This window comes from Saccopteryx leptura, chromosome X, assembly GCF_036850995.1.
Source record: "Saccopteryx leptura isolate mSacLep1 chromosome X, mSacLep1_pri_phased_curated, whole genome shotgun sequence".
Taxonomy (NCBI): Eukaryota; Metazoa; Chordata; class Mammalia; order Chiroptera; family Emballonuridae; genus Saccopteryx; species Saccopteryx leptura.
The window spans coordinates 115,904,316-115,925,220 of NC_089516.1; the positions used below are offsets into that span (position 1 = coordinate 115,904,316).

Sequence of the window (20,905 nt, forward strand, 5' to 3'; positions counted from 1 at the left end):
GGTAATACTGGTTTTGTTATACATCATTTCTCTTAAAGCCTCAGGACTTATCACATTTTAAATGAGGACTTACTGTACATGCCTGTGATTTCCTAAGTGATTCTAGGACTTTTCCAGAAAACTTTAGAAAAGCAAATGAGCTATTGGAAAAGTTGGGTTTTCACCATTAAAACCTGACATATCTTCAGTAAAAAAGCCAGAAAAAGAGGATGGCCGTCCTATCTCCACTGGGCCAAAGATAATTCTAATAAGTTCTTCCAAAAAAAAAAATCACTAGGTACCAAGAAGCAAATGTTAGCTATCTGGAATGAGGTTTGGATGAGGCATAGAGTGAGGGAAGGGCTTTCAGCTTAGGTTGTGATAATTTTATTATCCATATATTGTGTTGTTAGAGAAGGTTGCTAATTAACTATGCAAATTAACCATCCTTGCTCATATATTTCTTTTACTTCTCTCTGACCTCCTTGTATTTCTCCATAACCTATATATTTACACACACATTTATATATCCTTCTGAAGGGCTTTATTGAAGATCTTCTGTCATCATTTATTTTTTTGTGACAGAGACAGAGAGAGGGACAGATAGGGACAGACAGACAGGAAAGGAGAGAGATGAGAAGCATCAATTCATTGTGGCACCTTAGTTCATAGATTGCTTTCTCATATTTCCTTGACTGGGGGGCTACAACAGAGTGAGTGGCCCCTTGCTCAAGTGACCTTGGGCTTCAAGCCAGCAATCTTTGGGCTCAAGCCTGTGACCATGGGGTCATGTCTATGATCCCACACTCAAGCCAGTGACCCCATGCTCAAGCTGGCGAGCCTGCGCTCAAGCCAGTGACCTTAAGGATCCTAACCTGGGTCCTCTGCATCCCAGGCTGACACTCTATCCACTGTGCCATTAGCTGGTCAGGTTGTCATCATTTATTAAACAGACATTTGCTTTTTAGGTGTGCCTGCTCTGAAAGTAGTGAAGCCATTTAGAGCAGGATATATCCCACAGTCTCTTGGGTGGATAAATCATACTATACCCTGGGTTCCTGTAGTTTTCAGGCCTGGAGCCATATCTATAGTACAAATTCTTATCTCAGCCCTTCCAGGATCACCATTTAGAGAAATCAACTTGATCATTAATTTACAAGGCCATTTATTCTTCTTTTCCTCTATGGGGAAATGCAGCACTTTCACACCACTCTCTCCACATTTCTTTGTTCATAAGAAAGAATCCAATGTGGTTCCAACTACCTATTTTAGGTATATACTAAAATTAAAATTGAAAAATAAATTGGACAGTTCTTTTGAAATACAAAATTTTAGTTACTTTTTAAAAATAATTTCTACTTCCACAGGGAAAAAATGGTCTTCTTATCATATGTAATGTTGGCCATCACTAAGATAACATTGAACTTTGAAGTGGTTGGTTGGTATAACCCAGGTGCAAGCTAGGAACCTAGACAACCGCCACCTGGGGTCAGATGCTGTGAATCAGTCGGTACATTGTAGCTGAGTTATTGCTAGGTGTGGATGAGAGAGATAAGCAGAAATTTGTATCGGCCAGTTATGTTTTCTTTAAAAATAGAACTCATTTTCAAGGCATTAGGAATTAGATTACTACCCCTCTTTTAAAAAAATAGACACCATTCCATGACTGTTCCCCGCACACAGGAGTCATCATTCTGCCACAGGTCAGCGCTACCTTCCCTTACTTTTAAGTGACTATCTAATTCACATTTACTCTTACCCTCTCAATTTGATCAACAATGTATACACATTCTTATAACTTAGGTGTAGTAAACTATTTTATTCTTAGGGGAACTTTACACTCCTCCCTCTCTGAACATTTTTTAAACAAAATGGAACAAAGAATTAAAGTTTGTAAACAGCTTTTTTGTTTCATTTCTTATTTTCTCAAGAAACTTGTAACAGGAATGTTACTCCAACTTGATGTGCAATTCTCGTGGAGGAATTTCAGGTAAAAGTGACAAAAATATTTCTGGATGGTAATACATTCCCAGACCCCATCACAAAGGAGACATCAGAAAGGTCTCCTGTTCTCTCCCTAACCCTGCCACACACGCCCTTGTCTTAGAGGGCTGTCCTCAGCAAAAAGTTCATAGCAAGCTCTTCAGGGGAAAGAATGCCTAACTAATTTCCCTGATAGAAATTTGACCTACTTTGCTTAATTTTTTCTGTTCTCTATTAAGGTGAGTACAATAAATATTTCTGACTTATAATTCTCTTAGGTACCAGCTAAAGGCCTGCAGTAATTGCTCTGAAACATTTCCCTGGAGACATATTACTACACCACACTGACAGGCCCCAGCTGCAAGATATGCCCTTGCTAGGTTGATATCTATTTGGAGTACAGTGTTCCCTAAAGAAAAAATTCATTATGAACATCCAAGCCCAAAGAACAAAAATAAGGAGGACTGCTACCATTATGTGTATTCCATTGGTGAATGCACGGTACAGAGTTGGATGTGTATTTATTTGCCTTCTGGCCTGGCCCATAATTTTCTGTGCAGGCTAAAGCAGATTGCTTAACATATATGAATCTTCCACTTTTTTTACTTGTAGAGACCATAAATTTACCTTCTTAGAGTAATCATTAAACTTAACTAATTATAATACTTATTATAATTATGTGATGTGCTAGTTTGAAAAACAAAATGTTAAAATATTTATAGAGAGAACTGTTATTCTAATGGTTCCTGTCCTTGAAAAGTACACAGTGTAGTGGGAGTTACAAAACATTGACAAAAATAATAAGGCAAGGTAGAAAATGAAGGAGGGGAGAGAAAATAATGGAGCAAGGAGCAAGAATGGCTTCATGGAGGAAGTAGCATTAAAATGACTGAATGCCCATGTAATTCCACTTCCTTTAAAATATCAAATTGTGTGAATGTGTGCATGTTGGGGAAAGGAAGTCAATAGATTTAGTTGATTTAAATTCAGCTAGGCATTACATCCAGTAAGATACAGTAAGAGAGGAAATTATGGCAGTTTTTCTCTGTCATCTTGGAAATGTATTCCACCCCACAGCAACATATTGTTTGGCCTTTAAAGTCCTTTCTTTTTTTGGCAGCTATCCTAACCTTGTTAAACGGCATTATCTGTGATTGCTGATTACAGCTTTTGTGCTCCTTGGCTGTGCTGCCCCTTGAAATATTTGTTTTTCTCAATTTTTATTTAGAATTTCCCAAATGCACATTGGTTCCCTGCCAGGTTTCATAAATCCTGTGATTTTTTTTTCCAATCAAAAACTAAACTTCTAGAGTATATCATTTTTCAGATATCTGTAAAGTCCTGGAGCATCAAATGAGATTTGGGTGCTCTAAGGCAGGTTTCTTGACCTCGGCACAGTTAACATTTGGAGCTCAATTGTGAGGAGCTATCCGGACATCGTAGGGTATTTAGCAGCATCCCTGCCCTTTACCATCTAGATGCCCATAGCATCCCTCCCCAGTTGTGACAATGAAATATTACTTTAGACATTGACAAATATCCCCTGGAGGACAAAATGATCCCCAATTGAGAACTATTACTCTAAGGTAACCTCCACTGGAACTATGGAGGCCATGGGGATGGAGAACAGCTCCCAGCCATTCTGTGGAAGCCACTAGATAGCCTAAGGCAGGAACAGTCCATTCATCAGAAGTAGGATGCTAAAGTACCAACATACTAAGTCCAAGTTTTGGCAAGAATAGATGGTGGCAGCCCAGAATAGGCCCTGCACAGGAAAAGCCTTCCTTCCTCCAAAGCCAGTGCTTCTCAAAACTCGTTGTCCCAGGATCCTGGTACACACTTAAAATTATAGGGAACCCCCCTAAAATGTTGTTTATGTGTGTTATATCTATTAATATTAAGCCTAGAAAAAACTAAAATAGAAGAATTTTAAAAGACTGTTATCACTGATTCAGTTTTAAAATAATAAGCCTAATATGTTAACATAATTAAATACTTTTATGAAAAATAACTGTATTTTCCCAAAACAAAAATAAATTGGCAAGGAGTGGTATTGTCCTATGTTTTTTGAAACTCTCTTTAATGTTTGGTCTAACATAAGAGAATAGGACTCTCATTTCTGCTGCTTTATTCAATCTGTTGTGATAGCACATGTCATGTAACTTCCAGGAAACTCCTCTGTACATCCTTAAGGGATAAGAGTGAAAAGGGCATGGATGTCTTAGTTTCATTATACAAAGAGTTTTGACTTCATAGACCCTTTGCTGAAAAAGTTTCAGGGACCCTCCAGTGGTTCTTGGACCACACTTTGAGAACCACTGCTCTAAACTAACATGTCACACTTTTATTTACCTAGTTCATATAATGGTTGACAAACTTCTTTAAAACCCAGGATCTCCAGGGTCATATCTCTATTTAGATCTTAGTGTGAGTGCCTTTAATCAGACTACTCTGTTCCTGAAATCTAGTAAGAGCAACTGTGCTGAGAAATTGAATGAAGTAATTTGAAGAACATAGTATCCTGAAGGAGGACAGGGGCTAGTAAAGGCTTGGAGACCAGTCTAAGTACACTGGGCCCTTTGCAATAAGAATAGAGGAAGCACTGAAAGGAGGAAGGAAGTGCTTCATATTTTTTCCTGCAGTCCTGATGGAATCAGTCACCCATGTCCCATTGGAAAGCATCTTCCCAGTAATGCGAGCTAATTGCCAGAATCCTGAGCCTAGGTGCTAGTGCATAGCTTAAGGGATAGAGTACTAGGGGAGAGGTAGTAGTGATGGAACAAAAAATAATTGAAGAAGGAGAGAGATAAGGGAGCCAGACAGTGGGGTTAGAGGAGAAGGCAATTCCAACATTTATGTCAGGGCCAGAGACGGCCTGTTTGTCCTTTAACAGTCTAAGGCTTAACTTTGACTGCCAATAATATTTGAGAGAGGCTCAAAGTTTTTTGTATATTTTGTTTCTTTGCATCTTAAGCATCTCTGGCATTTGAGAAGCCAAAGGCTATGAACGTTGATTGAAGGAACTTGCTTAAAGTATAAAAGGACCTCAATTTCCTGGTGAGATACCAAATGCAGATATTCTGGCTGCCACGCTCTGCACTAACCGAGAATGTGTCACCTCCCTGACACTAAAAGTTTATAGTTTTTCAAATCTTAAGTACTCTGAAATTGCATATTATTTTAAAATAATAATATGTTTCTCAGAATATCTCAGGTTGAGATGCTCCCTCTGCTGTCAACAGCAAAGTAAGGAAGAAAGAAAACAGTCTTTGGGGACTTGTTCTGATGGTGGGCAGATCTCTGTGACTATAGGAAGTCTTATCAATGACAGATATGTTAGTGGGTCCAATTTATCCAAAATATGCTAAGTAAATCTTACTTAAATGGGTCTGCTTTCCTCTTTGTAGATTGGTGGCATTCAAACTAATATGCACCAGTTTTGGCAATATTGTTCACATGAATCTGAACACACAGAAGTTTACTGCCCCATAGTAAAATTATGCTACCCTCTCTATATAATGCATTAATTATCCAAAGTTATTAGAGATATTTTATTTAAAATTAATTAGCTCTAGAAAGACACCAAAGTAAAGGTCATTAGTTTTTTACAGTTGAAGAAATTTCTAAGAGAGAAAATCTTTTTCCTAGGACCAGTAGGGTTTCCTGCACTTTGCCCAGTGACTCCACCTGCCACCCTTATGCTAAAGTGTGGAGGACTGGCCTGGTGTTCTGAGGATGTATTGGCCTCTCAGTTCAGGAAGCCTTATCTTCCCAGAACAGCTTACCTAAATTGTTCCTGTGTACTGCTACCCATAGTGGCAGCATCAGTGTGCCTTTTTAGGTCATGCCATATTAATAATCTAGTTTTAAACAATCTGGATCACCCTCTAGTGACCCAAGATGACCACAGACAACAGACCATTTCAGAGAGACAGCCAGTCAGTAACTCAAAAACAATCTATAGGCCAGTTCTTCCATTGTTGAAAGTATTCCTCTTATCCAAAACGCAGAGGTCCACATTATACTTTTGATACAAAGTCCAGGTTGTGTGTAAGAATTCAGTTTGTAGAGTGAAGACATATACAAAATAGTTTTTTTCTGAGATCATTTCCAGCTGGGCAACATATTTGTGTAATAAAGGACAATCAATCAGCAGACATGTTTTTCACACAGCATCTATTTTATTTGTTTGGATTCATCTTTTTTGTCTCCTTTCACATATGGAAATGCTTCCAATTCTGGCTCGATCCCCTTCCCCACTCCTCCATAGAATTTGCTTTCTGTCTGGAAGTACAACAAGACACCCGGTTAGATCAAACCTAACTCATCGTCACAAAGCTACTGCAAGCTGCCGCTGACAATTGTCACTGAGGGGAGACCCTCCTCACCACACACAGCCTATCTGAGGAGTGCCTTTTTTTCTATCCTCATTATTTAACAGTGTGTGCCGATTACTCAAAGCGATATGGGCAGGCCCTGGTAAACATAGCGTTGCTGTAGTGTTAACTTTTTATAAGGTAATGCTCAGGTTGCCTGCAGTGTCTAAAGTTACTCTGTGGCCAGGGCCCCCTGCTTTATCGCTTTCTATAGTTTTAAAATAGTTTGAAGCTTGAATAACATAAAATAACATAATATAATGTTATTTATGTTATTTCCCACGTGAAGAACGCCTGTAAACCTTGCAGTATTGAAACTCAGTGAACAAGGCATCTTAGACAAGCTGAAAAACAAATGGTGGTACGATAAGGGGGAATGTGGAGCCAAGGACTCCGGGAGTAAGGTCAGTCGCTGAAGGTCTTTTTGTACTGATTAGCAATCACATTTTGAACCACTGTTTATTTTCTGCCCTAAAATGGCTTTTCTTCCCCACACACACTCCCTGACACAGTGGGACCCCTTTATAACAGCAGCGCTGAAGGAATTCTGCAAACACCAGCCTCAGAGGCCTGCCATGGGACATCAATCGTTGACTTTACAGAGCTATTATTATGATTAGGGTACTCAATCTGGCCCGTTGCATTTCCAAAACTATAAAATAAGGAGCTGTGTTATAAGGGGGTTTTACTGTATTTCACATTTCCAAAGTTCAAAGAGAAAATATAACAACAACCAAAAGAAAAAAGAAAAAAAAATGATCCAGTTGTGACAGTACTTTTTCTTAAACTCTTACAATATAATACTTTGTAATTATAAATACCTTTGGTTGTTAATGTATTATGCCAATCCCACCTGAAAACAGTCAAAGAAATAAATAACGAAGACTGGTCTTTGTAACCAGAATGATTAACCTCCTCCCAGCTGCTGTCTATTGAGTTCAGCACCTATTTAGATCGTGAATCTCATTAAGTCTGTCACACTTCTCTCTTTCAAAGGTGCCATTTGAATTTCTGTATGTAATACTTATTAAATTTAGTCGCATGCTCCTTAAGGGTATACATCGTCAGGTTAACATCACATTGATAAGCATGAAACACTCTTCCCTGCCTCCTTCCTGCCCCCCTTTGTTCCCCTAAGAAAGTTCTTTTTAGTTTCAATTTTTGCCTTTCTTTTTTTTGAACTAATATTGTGGTATCAGTTAATTCATTTCATGAAATGCTACTCATTTTCCCTGAGCAGTGAACCATTTTGCTACTGGTTTTTTACATCCTACAACCAGGAATTCTATGCCACTTAAATACATGGAACTTGAAATTGCTTTTGTTGCTACAACTTACATGGCTTATTTCAAAGGACACTTCTCCCCTATCAACTACCACATACATATAAAAGTCTCATGGCAGAGGGAGGGTTGCCAGAAATTGGTCCATTTCCTAATGGACTATGTGATATCCTTGCAGATAGTCTCACCAGCTTCCTTAAAGAAATGATACACTGTTCCATAAGTGACAAATTCTTACCACTCATCTAGCTGTCATTCATCCTAGAAGAATGGCTGTTTGCAAGGTTGCTGTAGACATGAGACATACACTTACCCCTTTCCCAACCATGCGATCCAATTCCAATTGGCCTTTTTATTAAAGTAAACAAGTACAGGACTGACTCCTATGAAAATAGAATCAGGAGAAAGCCATATTGTCTTTACTATTAATTTTTTAAATAATACAAGGACTAGCTGAGCCACAGAGCATTGAGTGTCAGCAATGGCAATCATCTGCTCACTGTGTTATCATTTGAATAAGATTTTCAACTCACTAACTTAACAATTTGTATATTCCATTCAATTGCATTCAGCAGCAAAATGGTTACATTCCTTCTAAAAAGACTACAAAATGCTATTTTTATTTATTTTTGTTTTTCAAAGAAAGGCTCCTGGCCCTTGGTGTGTCCTACCTCAAGGTAGGGCTCAAGGCACCAACTTTTTTCTTTCCATTGTTCAGCAGTTCAGCTTTTGCTTTTTCATATAGGCAGATAGCTTAGTCAGATTTGCACAGTTTGACCTGAAAGTCACTGACCGGCTTCCTCAATTTTTCCCTTATTTTGAATAGAAAGCAAATAAATGTAGTATTTTTTAAATTATTTGCTACGTTCCTTGGAGTAAAAGCTAAAAATGAGCTGAATTATTTTTAAATCATCAGCCTCCTGGAAAAGCTTTCTGATTCATTTGGAGCCAATTTGGGACCTAATGGGTTCTCCTGGCAGTGTCCTTAAACTCTCAGAAAGATGGAACGGAGCCAATTCTTTGTGCTTTGCCCTTTTTCCCAGCAGCACAAAGACTTGCTGCCCTGAGGATGAGCACTGAGCAACCAGTCCCCAAAAGGAGCAAATTCTCAACCACTGGGGGAAGGGGAGAGTTAATCATTTTTAAACAAACCTTGTGAAGTAACTCCCCAGATAAGAATATCAGGAATGTCTAATATTCTCACCTGCTATCTTAAAGACTAGTTGTTGACATGTTTGTCATAGGGAGAACAAGGGAGAAAGGGGTGTTGCGGGGCAAAGAGGGGAAAGAGTGCTTCAAGTTCCCAAATGAAAAAAGAGTGTTACATTTATAGAGATTATGTCACAGCTCAACTCTGGCAAATGGTGTTTATTGAGACTAGACGAGGAATAAATTGTGCTTGTGTTTACACTTTTGTTCCCATGGCCAAGTGCTGTTTTATTTAGTTGTTGACACTATTTTGAAGTACTAAAGGACTTAATGAGTCAAAATAAAAGAATATATAGCTGAGGATCACAACTGTCAACAGAAGCACAATCTATTATCTTGCTGGCCATTTTGAAACATCAGTCAGTTGCCAGAGTTGAGTCATAACACTTACATCAATGTTTAGTTATTTTACAACTCAGAACTATCCTATACTGTTGTAATGTGTTATAATGTCCCATTGCCTTTGTTTTCCTCAAGAACTAATCGCATTGTTCATTTCTCTTAGGACAAGACCAGCGCTCTGAGCCTGAGCAATGTGGCAGGCGTTTTCTATATACTTGTCGGAGGTCTGGGGCTGGCCATGATGGTGGCTTTGATAGAATTCTGTTACAAATCACGGGCAGAGTCCAAACGCATGAAACTTACAAAGAACACCCAAAACTTTAAGCCTGCTCCTGCCACCAACACTCAAAATTATGCTACATACAGAGAAGGCTACAACGTGTATGGAACAGAGAGTGTTAAGATCTAGGGGTACGGTTAAGGTCTAGTAAACTAATCAGCTTTATATTCCTGTATGTTCATCTTTGTTTTCTGTTTTTGTTAATTGTTTCAAGCATTGTCTATTCTTTGCAACCATTTGATTCTTTGAAAACAATGGTTGTTCTTTCTTGTCAGGCAGTGGTGCTTTTCTAATAGCATAGTTGTAATTACACTGTGGTCTGTGACCCAGAAGGAAAAAAAAATCTCTAGAGCAGCACAGTTTAATAGAAATATTTGCAAGCTACCTATGTGAACCACATGTGTAATTTTAAGTGCTGTAGTAGCCACATTTTAAAAAATAACACAAGTGAAATTAATATGATATATTTTATGTAACTCAACATACTCAAGATATCCTTTCAACATGTTATCATTATAAAAATGAATGAAATATTTTACATTCTTTTCTTCATACTAAGTCTTAAAATCTGGGGTTTATTTTATACTTACAGCACATCTCAACTTGTGCTAGCCGCATGTCAAGTGTTCAATAGTCACATGTGGTTAGTGACTACCATTTTGGACAGTGCAGCCCTAGAGAAAGCAGCTGCTCTGGAACTGATGTTAAAATAAAGAATGGAAATGGGACACTGCCACCTTGAGAAATGAAATGATTCTACAGGAGAGCAGTGGTTCTCTTAAGCATGAGCCTGAGGCAATTTCTTTAATCTTTGAGTTTATTTGTTGTCCCTTTCTTGGAACCAATATTCAGGTATCTCCCAAAGAACAATCTAAGATTCTTGCTGCTGGCTGCCCCAAATTCATACTGAGATGAACCTTACTGATGCCACTTTGACTCTGACAGCTAGAATCAACCTTTCCCCTCCCCCATTATCATCAAGAGCTCAGATGTGTTGAAAGACAAGCTTGACTAGGATAATATATTCCAGAAGTATTTAAAGAATATAGTCTTGTTACCTCCAAGTGCATCTGTCATCACTAACACAACCTATTTGAAGTGGAACAGAATATTTAGCAGCTTCATATCCCTTATTTTAGGTGGGACTTTTTTTACCTCATCAGTCAATGTCAGTTTGCTTGAATTTCTACAAATGCATTTATTTGTATTTTGCTCTCCTTGTATTTTACATTGAGAATCTCAATTTAGCTGATTTTTAAATATTTTATCCAAATAAATCATTTGTGTTCACCATGGAAAGCATTATCTTGTTTGATGAAGTTGCTGGCTGTTCTTTTCTGCTACACAGTGCAAACTTTTCCCACAACATATTTAGTACACTGAACTAACCCACTAACAAAGTGTTTCCATTGCATTGTTGAATGTACAATACATGGTTTCATCTGTAATTAGCACTGTTTGCATGCAAGCATTCAATGTACTGGTGGGCTTAAATATTTTATTCTTGAGTAGATTATATAAGCTGATTACAATTTGGGGCATATTATTTGCTTTATCATAAGATGGTACATGGGTGATTTCATCCTTGCTTAATTATCCCAAATTCTGAGATACTGGCATACAAAGAAATAATACACCTAAAATTGGCATAACACCTTTTTCCAAGTGCTCTCACCTCTATTGCCTCATTTGAAGTAATGGGTCAGGAAGTATTTTCCCTCTTGAGTAACTAAATCCCAGCCACACCAAATGACTTATTTAAGGCAACACAAGACAGTGGCAGTTCTAAGACTAGAACCCAGCCCTTCTTTCTCCTATAGCTATATTCTTTATTAAGCCATGCTGCCTCTAACCGCTCATGCCCTGGTGGTCTCCAGGAATCTTGAAATCCCAATGAGATCCTGTCAAAAGGCTAGCCAATCCTAAGTTTATGTCCTACTTGTTTAAAAAAAGTCTTGAGGGACTGACTTCACCAAGCCTCCATATGCCCCATTTGTGCACTCTACATGAGGATGTTTATTCAATCATTTCTACTTTACCCAGAAGGAATCTTTCTGAAACAGAAGGGTATCATGGCTCAGGGTCACATAGCCTCCAGACCTTCTTTATAACCAGTCATTCCATCTGAGAATTTAGGTCCCTACTCCCAAACTACTATGGCTTCAGTCTCTTCTTTTGTTTAAGTCTCAGAGCAGTGCTTCGCAAATGTCAGTGTGTATGTGTCAACTGTGGATCTTATAAAAGTGCAGATCTTGATTCAGCAGGTCTAGAATAGGGCCTGAGAGTCTTTATTCCTCACAAGCTACCTGGTCATGTTGATGCTGCTGGTCCAGGGAGTAGAAATATTTGAGAGATAATTATCTCAGAGCATATAACTTAAAGAAAGAAGGGGAGAAAGGAGGAAAGGAGGGAGAGAGGAACAGAAAAGGAAATGAGGGAGAGAATGAACAAAGAAAGAAGAAAAAGGAAGGAAAGAGGAAATAGAAAAAAGAGGGAAGAAAGAAGAAAGAAAGAAAGAAAGAAAGAAAGAAAGAAAGAAAGAAAGAGAAGGAAGGAAGGAAGGAAGGAAGGAAGGAAGGAAGGAAGGAAGGGAGGGAGGAAGGAAGGAAGGAAGGAAGGAAGGAAGGAAGGAAGGAAGGAAGGAAGGAAGGAAGGAAGGAAAAGAAGGAAGAGAGAAAGGAAGGAGGGATGGAAGGAAGGAAGGAAGGAAGGAAGGAAGGAAGGAAGGAAGGAAGGAAGGAAAAGAAGGAAGAGAGAAAGGAAGGAGGGACAGAAGGAAGGAAGGAAGGAAGGAAGGAAGGAAGGAAGGAAGGAAGGAAGGAAGGAAAAAGAAAGAAAAGAAAGAAAGAAAGAAAGAAAGAAAGAAAGAAAGAAAGAAAGAAAGAAAGAAAGAAAGAAAGAAAGAAAAAGAAAAAAGGAAAAGAAGGAAGGAAAGGAAGGAAAGAAGGAAGGAGGGTCAGAAGGAAGAAAGAAACTGAAATCAGCAAACCTTTGGGCAGAATGTTGCTGTCCTAAAGTAGAGCCCAGGACATCAAACCTGGGGAGAGAGCCACAGAAATGAATTTGAAACAATTTCTGGATCTCTGGTTGCCCTTAGTCATGTTAGTTGATCTATTTTGTGAAGCAAAATTCAGGCTAATTAAAGCAAAAAAACACACACACACATTTTAATTTACTTCAATGCCAGTGTGGTTACAGCCCAGTTAGCTAGCACCTTGGCAACCATCCCTTGGATGAAAAGCAAACCTGGGAAACGCCTCTGCAAACAAATCTGTCCTCCAAGTCTGTGCAAAGTCTCCAGATGAGAAAAGAAAAAAAAAATCCTCAGATGATGCTAAGAAAAACCTTACATGTGCCAGTCAAGAGGCACAAAGCCCTGAAATAGAAAACTCTCTGCTATCCTCAGCCAGTTTGGTGATGTAATGTTAGGGAATGTTGGTTAAGTGAGGAGTGAGCTCTTCATCCATTCATCTTTTATTTCCAAAGAAGTTCTGGAATATCTCCTGGTGATTCCAAACTTACTGCCTCGTTATTAGGCTTCCAGTTTGATAAGTTGGCCTAGATCTGTCAGGGTCTACTCAGGGGCACAGAGATGAAGAGGCACCCTAAGGTTTAATTTTTATTGCTAATTACCAGAGCCAGCCTTGGGAGTTTATGGTACCAGTAATTCTTCAGAGAAAAGGACTCAAGGGCAAATCACCTGTAAAAATCTGACCCAAGTGAAATCAGGTTAATAAAAAGTCATCCTTGAAAGAGGAGGAAGTCCTCTATGGGTGAGAGTAGAGTCAGGATTATTAGACTCCTTGTGGAAACATATGTCTCAGCCCCAGATCCAGCACCCACTAAAGAATAGATAGCCTCTTGACTACCTGTGGCCTCTCTGGGTCACTGACCTGCCACTGGAAGTGACTGAATACCAACTGTTCCAGATTCACTGCACCCTAGGGTTGACTCCACTAATTAAGAAATATTTTCCATTTCTTTTTCATTGCTGTTTAGAACTATTTCTTACTTCTTTGGTGACTTCAAAAATATTTTTGAGATCTCAAGATGCTGAAGTGAAGGAAAAAGATTTGTTTTTCCTCTGAGACAGTCTTCTTAGAAAATATAAACTTTGTTCATGTGGCCTATTTTCAAAGTCACCAATCTTCTTTTTGCACCTTATGCATTGACATTCTTGCTGGGGAAATTTTCCTGCTTAAAGACTTCATCTTATGTTAAGTGTAAAACACATTCAGGATAACTGAAGTGGTGATGTTCTTTGTCCCAGTGGACTTTTACCTCAGTGATAATATGTCCTCTGTCCCCAATTTAAGATCAGGAAACAGAGGCACTGAGAATATTAGGTGGCTTTCCCAAAGTTATGCAGCTAGGTAATGACATACTATGTCCAATGGAAAAGGAGGAGGTGACTTTGATCTTTTTGCCATACATATAAAATTTCTCTTAGCTTCTAAGATAGATATGATTCAGGAATCTGGGCATTCCAAGGACAAGGTTTACCTACTTTCATGTTAGTCTTATTCTGCCCTCTTTGGGCTTTTGGCCTTCAGGTACATCTTTGGCAGTCTTCTTACAGATACTTTTATTCCAGGTCAATGGTAAAAAATGATCATGTCAATCCTTTGGGATAAAATTTATTGTTAACTCAAAAGAAGAAGAAGAGTCCCATTAATGTAGAGGGGAAAGATGGGGAAGAGGGACATGAGCTTGAAGAGGATTCAGGAAAGTGACCTTAAATTTTCAGAGCCAGGGCCAATGAATCCTCTGCACTAGTTAATACCTCCAAGAAGAGAGTGGCATCAGCATCTCAATCAGGCACACGATATCAAGGCAAAGATCCTATGGATGCCAAGCCCTTTTATGGGTGTCACTGTTCTGGCCTTTTCCTGGAATGTGCTTTCTCTTTAAAGTCTCTGCTATTTTCAGACTTTAATAACTTAGGTAGTAGATATTAAGAGAAACAAGCTGTCACCTTTCTGGCAATGAACAGCAAATTTTCTTCTCATAGGCAAATAAATTTCAATCAATCAAGCTTTAGAACACTATTTACCCTCTGTACCAGACAAATAGTCCTTGGTCACAGGTTCTGTGATCAGAATACACTCCACAGTCCAGTTGTCCTGAATATCTATATTTAAATGCTACTAAGACTTTCAAGTATACCTACATCCTAAGTGATTAATGTCTTGAGTTAGATTTCATGCAATACCTGCATATTCCTTAGTACAATGCATAGCAGGAAAAAAAACCCTCTAATTTAATTTATTGAAAAGCATTTCCATTAGGTAAAATTATTTACACAGACAGGTTACCTTAAAGCCAGTCACACCGGTTGCAGCCCCAGAGGAGCCAATTTGAGAAAGCAGCTTCAGTTTTTGACCAAGATAGCCTGAGTCATAATAAACTTCTCAATTCCCAATAAGAAGCTCATTGAAATTTAAAATCCCCCCTTACCTTTGCAGATCCCTTCCTACTAGAGGCATGTGACAAGAGGAAGAGAGGAATCACCGAAAACATGGCTGCTTCAAGGATACTGAGCCAGATTTTCACTCTCCCTGGTGTCAGGCATGACACGAATATTGCTGATGGTGCAATGACCTTTCAATAGGAAAAACTGATTTTTTTTTTTCCTTCAGTGCCTTATGGAACACTCTGAGACTTGCGATAATGCAAACCATCATTGAAATCTTTTTGTTTTGCTTGAAAAAAATTAAAATAAAATCAACAAAAAATGGACATGCAAGAATCCAGTTTGTAGGGGAAAAATCTTATTAAAAAACATCAATTCAATAAAAGCCATTATTTGATACACTGCACAGTATACAAACACCATGTTCTTTAATACACACACACAAATTTAAAATTCCAGTTCAGCAAACAGGCCCATCTTAGCTAAAATAATTTCTCCTGATACAAAAATTTTTGACTCCCTGTGTGCGGGAATACAGACTGGCATCTCTTCTAGGATCTGCTAACCAGATGTTTTTGGTATTTCCTGTTGGTGATGATGTTCTGTGCACCCTATTTCCTTTCAATGTTGCTGAAATGTGTATATCTTTAGACTGTAAATGCAACACTTAAGAAATTTTAAATACTTTGAAAAAGAGAACTGACCGGCAACTTCTCTGTGTTCTTGAAATGCTTTTGTGAAAATGCTTTGATAACTTCCCACTCAGTGAAGGGATTGACAGAGTTTGCTAAACTGACTTTTGTGTACAGGGAGGGATAGGGCACGATCAGGCATACCTCTCGGTGCTTTCCTAAAAAGGATCCCCGAGGCTTTCCAAGAAGCCTGGAATTTCAGCTCACAGATCTGTTTTTCTTGCTTCAGTGTGCACTTTAAGTCAATATAGCTGAGTATTTAGCATAGAGGTGAGGGAAATGCTACCTATACTCCCAAATGTGTTTAGAATACCTTTCTCAGAAACAACACTGTGTTTAGCTCTGCTTTTTCTGCTAAGTATGCCTTTGAAGTGTACACCACGGAGACAGGACTGCGTTGCAAGGCAGGCCAGTGGGTTCAGACCACAGTTCTCAATCTGACTTGACTCTTGCTAGGTCTGTCTTACCAGCTGTTGCCTGTTACTGCCCGCGGCTCTCCGTAAGACTGCATGCATCCTTTTCTAATTTGCAAAGAATAAAATGCATTTCCAAACCTACTGCTAAACTGAGGGCCTCAACATCACTCCCAGGTCCTTGCTTGGAGCAGTCTCTCTACTGACTCTCAAAAGATCGCTCCACTGCTCCACAGGCTATCAAGTAACTTATTGTGTACCTGCCATTGGCATCATCAGAACAGTCAGAGGAAATAGTCTTCGCTCACTAATTACCTCCTATATAACAACGTATGCTTTCTGTAGCTCAGTAGTTTGCTCTCATCAGTGACAAGCATTGGGAAGTTTCCAGACTGTAAAAACTAGGAGCTCAAATTTATTTCCCAAGTGTGATCTTTAGATGCTTAGTTGACTCACTGCATATTTACTGTTGTCTTCAGAAAAGAAAGAAGTCTCATTCCAACGAAATGTTTTGAGAAAAGTGTAATATAAACTTTGATTCCAAAAAGTGTGTCATAAGCGAATAACTCACATGTCAAATTTTAAATGGTATTGATCAAAAACAAAAATCAAACAAAAAAAAACTGTTGTGTTTCTGTTTTGTTTTGTTTTGACGAAACTGTGATTTTCAACTTCTGAATGCTATAATGTCCCAGTGAGGGAAGCTAATGCTATGTGAATATGAAGTTGTATAAAACAAACCAACCAACCTACACACAATTGTTTTCATAGGCACTATATAAAGAGAAATGTATGTTTATTGACTCAAAACAGTTTTTCAGAGAGGAAAATTCACTGGGAATGAAGAGGTGGGTAAATTGGTTTGTCATTTTTTTAAAAACTTGCATGTTTATAAAAAAAAAAAACATTGTTGCTTCAAATTTCTGCTACTAACTTCAAGCTACAGGAGTTTGGCAGTAGTAACTTGAGGATTTTTTTCCAATTCTTTTCTTTTTGTTGTTAAAGCTGTACTTCACTGAACAGAAAAATTGCCAAGCAAACTAATGGCCGTAAAAGCATAAATTGCATGTGTGGGCATAAATTACCTAGCCTCATTGCCATGAGGTATTGTACAAAGTTTTAATACATTTTGTAAATAAAATTGTAAAGAAAGAATTCTCTTTCTGTGCTTTGTGTAAAATTTGCTTGGATGAAAATGCCAGAAGTAATTATTCACTAATTTACTTCTCACCAGAAGGTTTGCCAATGTAACAGTCACCTTACAGGTGGTTTTCATAAAGGATTATGCCTTTCCCCACACCAACTGCAACCTCAGTCAGACTCAAACTCCTCCACCTAAGTGGAACTCCACCACCAAGGCCTTAGATTAGGTTTGTCAAGACCACCAACAGTGAGATGGTGTCTACAAACAGCAAGAAACAGAACCTCAGTTCATATGCAAAGGAGGAAAAGTTGGAGGAAATAGTCTGACTTCAAACTGAAAAGTTTCACTTCAGGGCCTTTTATTCCTAGTCTGTCTCCTCCACCCTTTGGGACCCTCTCCTCAGAGGCTTGCCTTGCCCTAAATGTGGTCCCAGTCTTCTAATCTTCAGATTTGACCTTCCATGAACATGCCCAAACTCAGGACTGATAAACCTCAAAAATATTTCCAATTCCATTCCTGCATTATCACAAAGCATATGTCCCAGAACTCTTAGTTAATTGGCTAAGTTTTGTGCTGCTGCCTTAATTACTGACAATAACTAAATGTTCCACTGGAAAATTTTTACTCCACAAAGGGTCTCTGATCCAGAGTGAGGGAAGAACAATGAACTAAGGACTATACTGATTTTAGATTATTTCTGAGAAAGAAAGAAAAAGGATAATGACCTAGTCTGATCTGTAGATACCAAACATAGAATATAGTTTTATCTGATAAATAAAGCAAATGATTAAATTTTAAAAAATATTTATATTCTGATCACTATAGAAAATGGGCTAATGATAGGTGGAAGGGAAAGGGGATAATTTGCAACTGAGACACAAAAGAAGAAGAGTGAAGTTGAGATGCTAAAGAAATAAAAGAAGGAAGATATCAGGCTAGGGAACAAAAAACACAAGACCTTGGAGAGGAACGAAATAGGTGTGGGAAAGGAAAACTTAGAAGATTCTGAAGTGTAGGCTGATATAGCACACGGAGGTTAATTTGGCCTGTCAGCTTCAGCATATCACTACTATTATCAATGTCTTCTGAAGGGTCAATTAGCTAGTGAACCACTCGCACTTTAAAACTCTTCAACTGTTTTCCTTTCCTTTGATTAGGATACCCATAGCAGTCCCACCAGAAAGAACTCTAGAGAGCAGATTTAGTGACTAGATTAGAATGATGGTTCCCTTGGTGGCTGATGAAATCAGTTCAAGTAGAGCAAGTGCTCGATTTACATCATTTTGTTCAATACTGTTTCATTATAATATTAATGAGATGCTGTATGAATTTAACTCTTGTTTATATCAATTAGCTTATGGTAAAAATTGGTTTCATTGTACATTGTTTTGCTAAAAATCACAGAACTGATCAACAACATTAAGTGAGAACTTACTGCACCAAATTATTTCCTCAGATTTCCCAAAATAATAGATTTCTATTTTAACCAGAACTCCAATTCCTTACCCCAAAGGAGAAGCTAATCTCAGGTGCTGTGGTAGATTATCGCAAAGTACAATTTGGGTTTAGGAGGAATTTGGATTTTTCCCTCCTTGGAGGAAGGGAGAAGCAAAGGAGGTACGTTGAGTCTTTCTCAAATTAGATCAAAGGTGGTTATATATCTTGCTTACACATAGAGTTAGACTTGCCAATCAGTTCTACAAAAAGTTTTGAACTTCAAATAGTGCACTCCTCCTACACAAAATAAGAATGCCTGTTTAGCCTGACCAGGCGGTGGTGCAATGGATAGAGCATCAGACTGGGATGCGGAGGACCCAGGTTCGAGGTCGCCAGCTTGAGCGCGGGCTCATCTGGTTTGAGCAAAGCTCACCAGCTTGGACCCAGGGTCTCTGGCTCGAGCAAGGGGTTACTCGGTCTGCTGTAGCCCCATGGTCAAGGCACATATGAGAAAGCAATCAGTGAGCAACTAAGGTTTCACAACGAAAAACTGATGATTGATGCTTCTCATCTCTCTCCGTTCCTGTCTGACTCTCTCTGTATCCTTGTAAAAAAAAAAAAAAAAAAAAAAAAAAAAGAAGAAGAAGAAGAAGAATGCCTCTTTAGTTTCGACATTGGTTATTTTTCCCTGTTAAGACTTACACATGATTACACCGTGTTAATTGTACAATTTTCAAATAGGAAGGGCATATGCATTTAAGGAAAACTTGGTAGGAATGTGGGAAAAAAAAACAGTGCTGCCAATCACCTTTCTGATATTGGGTAGGAAAAAAAGAGTTGACTGTTACTTGGTGACATGAACATAGTAGAGAAGAACAAACAGAAGAAAAAGCAAAACCATTATTCCTCAGAATCTAGACACAATGAAGCACAATATGCATTAATATGCTGTCTCATAATGTTCAGAAGCCAGTTAGACTACCAAAATCTATTATAACTTGGAGAGTGGCAAAACCTGAGTCAGCTATTCAGCTACTCTGGGCCAAACTTCTTTCCTCTTATTCTCTCCCTATTGTGCTAGACTTCCTGGATGCCAAATGATTATCAGATCACTTGACAGATACAGAACTCAGCAGCAATATATCTTCATTCAGTTGTGGCTGCACATAGAAATTATCATGTCATCAGAAAAATCTCATTTGATTCTGGGGGTACTGAAGGGCTTACAGCTTCCCTTTTATCATTCTGGACTGAGGAAAGGTGAGTCTTAGAAGAGAGTGGTAGGTGGCATTGAGAATTAATCAAACTTGCCTCTAGAACTGAAAGTGAAAGAATGTGTTACTTGCTAGGAGAATCCTTATACATCTAATACTGAGAGTCTTGCACATGCCATTTATATTTAGTGAAGACACAGGGCACTTAGACTTCCTCAGAAGGTTTCCTTGGAGGGCATTTTTGTAGGAGAGAATAGAGGGAGGTTGGGGACGGGTATCTGTCATTGTCTCAAATCTACTGCCATTTCCTTAGCATCTTATGGTTCACAAACCCATTTGAATTGGCAAGATGCCCAAGCACTTTGACAATCATATCATTGTAACCAAACATTGCCTGGACAAGACTGTTGGGGAGGGCATACACTCTGCTTCTCTCCCTACAGACTAAAAGGATAGCACAGACGATGAAGTAACAAACTTGGCTCCTGTCCTCAGGGGCACAAAGTCTTGCTGACAAGGCAAAGGATGACAGAAAGGACTTGCATCCATTCAGGCACAATTCTGTACTCAGAGAAAGAAATATAAGAAACCCAAAATGAAGACTCTCTCTCTCTCTCTCTATGCTCCTTCACTTAGATTTGCCCTTCCTAATACAATCCAGCTGAGCTTAACTGAATTTCTCCTTGTGCTTCAAAAGCTGTGAATTTTTTGCCTGACCTGTGGGGGAGCAGTGGATAAAATTGACCTGGATGCTGAGGTTCCAGGTTCATAAACCCCAAGATCACCAGCTTAAGCACAGGTTTCCAGCTTAAGCACAGGTCATCAATATGATCCCATGGTTGTTGGCTTAAGCAAGGGGTCACTGGATCAGCTGGAGCCCCCTGGTCAAGGAATATATGGGAAGAAATCAAAGAACAACTAAAGTGCCACAAATCCCTTCCTGTCTTTTTATGTCTCTCCTCCCCTTCTCCTTCTTTCTGTCTTGTGTACACACACTCGTGTGCATGCACGAAAGAAAAAAAAAATCTGAGAGCCTTTTCAACTGAGGTGTTATGCCTGGCCCCTGTAAGCCTCTAGCTGTTGAAAAACTCAGAATGGCAAGAAAGTGATCATCCTGCCTACCCTCTGATCTGAGAAAGA

The 20,905-nt window shown here is 38.8% G+C and overlaps 1 protein-coding gene across 4 annotated transcripts in view; it reads left to right on the forward strand.

The window, feature by feature from the left end:
- GRIA3 (glutamate ionotropic receptor AMPA type subunit 3) overlaps positions 1 to 17,037 on the forward strand; it is a 435,245-nt gene extending 418,208 nt beyond the window's left edge. For 2 of the 4 annotated variants that reach the window (XM_066356601.1, XM_066356600.1), the window contains 3 exons: positions 6,628 to 6,742; positions 9,336 to 9,583; positions 14,918 to 17,037. In XM_066356601.1, the coding sequence (XP_066212698.1) occupies positions 6,628 to 6,742; positions 9,336 to 9,581 (361 nt within the window). In that variant the 3' untranslated portion in view covers positions 9,582 to 9,583; positions 14,918 to 17,037. Of the gene's footprint in view, positions 1 to 6,627; positions 6,743 to 9,335; positions 9,595 to 14,917 lie in introns of all 4 variants that reach the window. The other 2 variants (XM_066356602.1, XM_066356603.1) reach the window with 2 other exon arrangements.
- The last annotated feature ends 3,868 nt before the right edge of the window (positions 17,038 to 20,905 follow it).